The sequence below is a fragment of the Sander lucioperca genome, chromosome 15 (assembly GCF_008315115.2).
Source record: "Sander lucioperca isolate FBNREF2018 chromosome 15, SLUC_FBN_1.2, whole genome shotgun sequence".
NCBI classification, from domain to species: Eukaryota; Metazoa; Chordata; class Actinopteri; order Perciformes; family Percidae; genus Sander; species Sander lucioperca.
In genome coordinates this window covers 27281338-27288385 of record NC_050187.1, presented here as the reverse complement: position 1 = coordinate 27288385, position 7048 = coordinate 27281338, and the positions used below count along the sequence as shown (strand labels likewise).

Below are 7048 nucleotides of genomic sequence, written 5' to 3'. Positions count from 1 at the left end.
AATCAACCTTTTACTGCTTTTACAAAAGTTGCTCTTCAGTTGAAAATCCACTGCAACTTTATACTCAAAGGTGAAGCTCTAATATGTGTTGTCGAACGACAAACTTTTGAGGTTGTGTGGTGTCAAATGAAAAGATGGGCTGAACTAATGACTGTTCACTTTAGCTTCTACACCCACACTGGTCTTGATTTACGATGTCAAAAGTCCATGTTGTGGAGGTGAAAGCAAATTTTCAAAAAGATTCATGTTTGGAGAGTTTGCTCTGCCAGACACAACAGTTCCTTGATGACATTTGGGGAAATCAAGGCTCAGATTTAGCTGCAGTGTAGTAAGTGCCTTCTCCACTGCTGTCTCAATGTATGTTGATTTAAAGTTAGAAAGTTCATAATGTGATGACTACTGGGGGAAAAAATCCCATAAAAGAAGAAAGATGTACCCCATGTCATGTCAGAATAAAGTGTTTTTCCAGATGTGTTTATGGAGACTTGTGCCTTTTTTCCAAAAAAAATTAAGCAGTCCAGTTTTCTTCTTTCATGGTGGATTTAATTAAAATGAGACTAAGAGTTTACAGCCACACCAGCGTCTCTGTAAAGCTGCACTTAGGCACAGCGATGCTTTGAACTAAATGCTAACATGCTGATGTTTAGCAGGTGTACTGTTCACTATGTTAACCATTTTAGTTTAGTTTGATAACATGCTAACATTTGCGGAAAGCACAAAACAAAGTATTGGACACATTAAATGTTAACCTGATGATGCCACTAGATGAAAAGAAAAGGGATCACCAAAGTTATTACAGTTCATCCTCTGAGGACCATGAATGTCTGAACCAAAGTTTATAGCAATCCATCCAATAACTTATTAAAATATTTCACACTCTGAGTGGTGGAAAGACCCAACGTCCGACAGATAGTGCAGCTAATAAATATTTTCATGATTGGTGTAGCCAACAACATATGGTAAGAAAATGGTTTCCAGCAAAAATAGCCTGGTAGTTACCAACATGTCTGGGAATAATAATGATTGAGATGTACCTCCTGTTTAAACATATGGGCTTGAGCATGCAATTTACATACTCAGATCTGATTAAGTTATTCTCTCCTGTTGCCACTACACCGGCTCATGACAAAATGTTTCATTTCCTGAGCGATGTGTTTCACGTCGTTTTTCATTTATATCACAGAGAATCGGGAGGCCATTGATCACAACGGTCAGCTTTTCCTCCATTTAGTTTGAAGTTTGTAGTTGAAGTAGAAAAGAACTGTGCTTCTATCTCAGGGAGATTCAAAATAAACGTGATTGGTTGTATTCAGGTTGTTTCTTTGGATGCGTCTTCTACAATTGATTCCATGAATCTATCAGGCTTGTTAAACTGGTTCTGTACAGGAAATTGCGGTCACGTCTTGTTTAAATCAGTATTCCGGCAGCTCTTTGGTCACCTCTGATAGTTTGTTTGACTTGGTCACAGTCAGAAGCAGAATTATAAGCAGACTGATTCAACACAGCGTTAACTACTCTTCCCCTCACCTGTTTCCTCCACTGGCATTAGGGGTTTCTGTGGGTTTTGGCTTGCTTTTCGGATCAAACCACACAGCTTTGAAATTTCTCTCTTGCTCTTGTCCGTTAAGATCTTGTTTTTCAGAGTACAGTCTTGCCCTGGGGCAGAAGGCTTATTCTGTGCCAGTCGATGTCTGGATGGTTTTGTAAAGTCCATCCGGCTGGGCTGTATTTAACGGGCTTCATGCCAAAACAGGACATCTATCTTCCAGTGGAAAACCTGATTCCTACTCTTGTAAATGCCATAGCTATTCTTGGAAATGGTTCAGTTAGAGTGCAAGGTTTCCCTTTTAAACCTTTATTTATTAGAGCAATAATAGCTTAGGGTGGATTTTTTAACCACAACTCTGCTTCACATTCAGACACCTCCAAGATTTCATACCTGAGCGCTGCGTAGTGCAACCACAGCCTACTGTCGGCTGCTAAGAGCTGTTTTTGTGCTTTTACCATAAGTTCATTCATTTAAGAATTCTCAGTGAATCCTATGTTTTACTTCGAAATTATGGTAAGTAACTCGTGCAATGCCTCGAAATATCAGCAACATATTTCAGGTTCCCCTACTATAGAGGTGTGTGTTGGTGTAAGCGAAGTTACCAGATACTTACTTTAAGTCATTCATTGTGGAGATCCCCACCTACCTTTCCTCAACAACAGGAAACTAGTTGTTTCTGGAGAGTGCTTGTTTAAGGAGGAAGCTTCCCGGCTAAACGTCGACCAGGCAGATCCCTTATTTGTGAGAAGCTGCTGCTGCTGAAGCGAAACACCTGTTTCAGTCCACAGTGTGCCAAGTGTGTCGGAATGACTGCAGAGAGATGTTCAAAATAGCGAGAGACAGGAAAGACAGTTGAAGCCTCCAGTGTCAACGGACTATTAGAGGCCTAATAAAAACTTATGACGTATTCAGGGTTTTCTTGCTTGAGACTCTAAATATTTGGATCTGGAATCTGAATTTGATAGTTGCATTATGGGAAATGCAAAGTGGACAGTCAAGGGTTAGAGTTATGTATGTACATGTTGTAACTGGACAAAAAAATAAAAGATTGGAAGCCTTCAGACAAATTCAAACCCATAAACACACATTGCACTTATGCATTCATACACACACTGATGTAAGGAAATCACATCTGTAGACGGACAGAGTAGAGGGGGTTGTGGCAGGATGTAGAGAACTGTTCTAACTTGTTTCCTGTGGATGTAAACATACAGTATGCCTATGTGTCTCTTGGATTTGAAATCATCACAGGATTCCAAGGTGTTCACCTGAACATTTGATGCACATCGCAACACACTCAACACAAACATTTTGTGAAATGAGAGCACACTAAGCAAAAGCCAATGCAAATGATTCAGTTGGACATATACTATAACTTCATGAACTGGACATGCTGTTTTCACACTTTTTTTTCATTAAATGTTCAACTTACAATAATGTAATTTGTTTAACCATTAACCACATCAATTCTTGGGGAAGATTACCCTCAAACAACCCCAGCCAAATGAATTATCTGAGATAGCGTTATGTTTGCCAAACGCATTGTTTAGTCCCGATCCTAAAATCTCTTTTCTCTTATATACTGTTTCAAAATACAAACAACAAAACACAAATCTTACCTCCTGCTCGTGGACTATGTGTGCAAGTTAAGCAGGCAAACACGGAAATACATGAAATAAGACTGATATTACATTTTTCCTCATAATATTTCTAATACTAGGATTAAGCAACTCTACTGGGTTGCCTGGGTAGCTCACCTCGTTGAGCATGCACCCCATGTACAAAGGCTTAGTCCTCAACACAGCGGCTGTGGGTTCAATTCCGACCTGTGGCCTTTTGCTGCATGTCATTACATCTCTGTGCTGTCCTGTCAATAAAGGCCTAAAAATGCCCAAAAAGTAATCTTTAAAAAAAAAAAAAAGTAGCTCTACTCTGCAATACACAAACAGTGCAGTTTCTTTATTTGCATGACTTCTACATAGATCATCAACAGGATGCAGACAAAATTAAAAAGTTTTAATGTCATTGACGTTTTCAGCGTTGGCTTATTTAGCTGCCTAGCTACAGATGATAAAAACTGCTAGCGACAGTTGTCATTTCAGCCAGCAACCGTTGATTCATTGCAGGCTGGAAACAAGAAGCTGCTTTTGTCTTATTTGTGTTGTTTCAAAACGTTATCACTGTAAAGTACTTACAGTATGTCGTGCGAGAGTGGAAAGTTTGACAGTTGTAGCACAGTAACTAAGTGGGGTGCGATTTAGCGAACGATCCATTTAAACTACTGTAGCTCATCGTAGTTAAAGATGATTATCTTTACCTATCTGCTGATACTGTAACATCCAATCTCCTCTCTGTCCTCTTTTCATTCCAGGGGGTGGCAGGCAGACATAGACGGGTTGTGATCCATCCGAACCCGCTGCCACACATCCACCAGGAGCCCACCGTGCTGCTCTGCGTGGGCCTTCTGATCCTCCTGATTGGACGAATAATCTACTTGCAAGGCAGTACAAACAGCCAGGACAACTCTCAGGTTTAGCCTTTGGAAAACCCAGCAGAAGTAGCGTAATAATGTATCTGTATTGAATCCTTGTTGTTTTTTGGGGACCTGATTTTTTTTCCAGTGGTGGAAGGAGACTTTGGACCCTGTTTATCTTAATTTCGATGGAGATAATTTGTTGACACCTTTGAGGAGCTCTGAAATGCCTGGATTTGTGTTTTTTCACCTCTGCTCCTTCACGGTCTCTGAGCCTTTGCAATGCTACCAAAGAGCCGGGAATTTGCACTTCTTTCCAGCGCAGAGGTGGTCATGTCACCTAAATATGCCTCTGTGCAAAATGACGCCTGTGGAAATTCAAATGTGCCTTGTACAGTTTCCTATTTACTTTTTTAGCTTCTTTTAAGGTGTTTTTATTGTACAGAGATTATGAATTCCTCGTGTGATCAACTCTGCAGACCCAGGATTGTTAAATGTGGGACCAGTCTGCAGATTTCCCCCCATCTTTTCCCTCTGATGGTTTCAGACAGAGAAAAATGATCTTGCACTCCTGTCTTGTCACGATCCAACATGCAGCAGACTGATTTGTGTGGGAACCAACTGGCCCAAAGTAATCATTTTTATCCACCATTTTTATCTAAACTACTGTGTCATTTAACACTTTGTTACCATGAGTTACATGTCTGCTTATGTCTACATAGTAAGTTAATAAGAGTCCACTGTACACCAGGGTTTCCAGCCACAGAAATTAATTTTATCCTGATAATTTGAGAACTAAATGACACTGGAATCGACGTAAGAGATCATCAAATGTCATGACATGATTACTATTTCAGGGAGAGGTGAGGTGGGTAATAAAAAAGTTGCTGTTGTCCTCAGCAACAAAACACCTTGTTCTGGGTGGCAGTACAGCATTTGGATTGTAAAAGAGTGGAATGTTTTGAGGGAAAGTCATCATCAAGAAAAGCAGATCGTTGCTCGCAGACACAAGTATTTTGTACTGTTTGTACCAACACGTGGTAGGGGAAACAATGCACTCTGGACTGACGAGCACAAACAAGTAATTAAATTACCCAACTTTCCCTAAAGAAATCAATCCTGTCCGAATACAGTTTAATACTGCGTTTGTTTGCATTCATGAGCAAAGTGTCCATTTTGTTTTGTGTGTCATATTTCAATACCCTGGGTCAAGTTTAAGTAACAGTAGCTCCTCCCACCGGTTGGCTAATATGTAATCAGGTAATCTGTAATCAGGATTATGATCTCTTCAAAGGTACTTTCAATCGATGCACCAATCCTGCAGTTTAAAAAAGTGAGAACGCAGTTCTTTGAAATTTCCACTAGTTTTCTAAACATCTATAGACATTTCTTATCTTGGAATTGCAAAATTAATGTTTTATCTATGTATTTCATGACTACTTTAAAATTTTACAATTTACTGAACCTGCCCAGACAGATTTTAACCTCCGCATTGATCAGTTTTACACAAACAAAACCTCAAGCATTGATACTCGTAAGATGATACTGTACCAACTTTACCAAATGATACCATCCTCCCTCTGTACTGAAAGAACCTGTGTGTTTCTGTAACCCCTAGAGCCAGGTTGAATGGTGAAGACACGTCACTTCCTCCCTATTGATTTAAAATCTAACATGAGATAACCAAGCATTTTTATAATCATTTTTATCACCAAATACAGTCAGTATACATGGATTTACAGGATGGCTATAAATAACATAAAGCGTACTACTTTATATTTTCTACAGTCATCCTGTAAATCCATTCCCTCTTTGCTCTGATTGTTTTCAGCATTAAAACAAAGAGTTTACACAACAGCAGGAGCAGAATGCTTCAGCATTCTTACAATACTATGATTTGTAACTAATATGTTACTAAGCTGCCCGGTTAGTGAGTGGAACTCAAGAGCAAGATAATGAACAAAATAAATAATGGAATCATGTCAATCATTTAAACCATTAAACAGTGTCATTTCCTGCTGTCTTGTTTACTATTGTTCTGTTTGCATTGTTTTAATATTTAAAGCAATTTCCTGCAATACAGTGAGTGGTCTGTCACTGTTTTTTGTTTCAGCCTCTGGATTTAACATTAGCAACACAGACTGAATGTAGTTGGCAAGTATTGGTTTGTTGACAAGGTTATCCGTTTATTAGCCCAGTGATTCAGACCTGGCCAAGTCTCATCATGCCTGTCAGGTCATTAAACACAGAACAGATTTTTGGATGACAACCAAACACGGAATAATGCAGAGTCAAAGAGGGGTTTGTCACTGACTAGTTAGCCAACAGTAAGATATCAAACAGTGGTTATGCAGGCTTCAGATAAGGTCAATTTATTCTTATCTTTGAAATCTTTAGGCTTATTAAAACATATTGGTTCGGTTGTCATGTGAGGAACCAGCAAAAGAAGCTATTCTTTTTGTATGTTTTAGGTCTTGGCTTACTAAAATGCATGTTACCACTTACAACTGATTAAAACTGAACCGGAACAACTATATTACAGCCGAATAGCTTGCAAAGGTTTAAACGCCATTGCCAAACCAATCAGTTAATTGTCATCATTGAAGCCTTCTTTCTTTTAAAACCAAAACATACTATTTCAAAACACTTCCGATTAAGCAAAAATCTATGTGTGGCTTTGCCAAGTTTGTTCAATCAGTGTCAGAAAAGCTGTTTGACTGAGATCTGAATATAATAATGACCGCACTCACATTTAAAGCTTTAATCTTCAATGGAAGTTTGTCTGTTTCAAGTGAGTGTTAGCAGCATTGCATATAATGTGTTGTTATGTGTGTTACATGTGTTGAATTTAATCTTCTAAAACAAATTAGTTCACTGTTGCTCGCTCCCTGTGAGGTTATTCGACAGCAATTCAGAGCAGCAACAGAAGTTGGTTGTAATACACTTGATTTCATCTGAGTCTGTTTTTGAGTCATGCTGATGTTTGCACAGCTGTGTCAACACGAATGCAAATCAGATAAAGTGTG

General features: G+C 39.0%; 1 protein-coding gene across 3 annotated transcripts in view; it reads left to right on the top strand.

The window, feature by feature from the left end:
- Nucleotides 1-6806, top strand: part of LOC116061635 (bcl-2-like protein 11) — a 29091-nt gene extending 22285 nt beyond the window's left edge. For all 3 annotated transcript variants that reach the window (XM_031315942.2, XM_031315941.2, XM_031315940.2), the window contains one exon: nucleotides 3921-6806. In XM_031315942.2, coding sequence (XP_031171802.1) covers nucleotides 3921-3951 — 31 coding nt within the window. In that variant the 3' untranslated portion in view covers nucleotides 3952-6806. The remainder of the gene's footprint in view (nucleotides 1-3920) is intronic.
- Nucleotides 6807-7048: the final 242 nt, after the last annotated feature.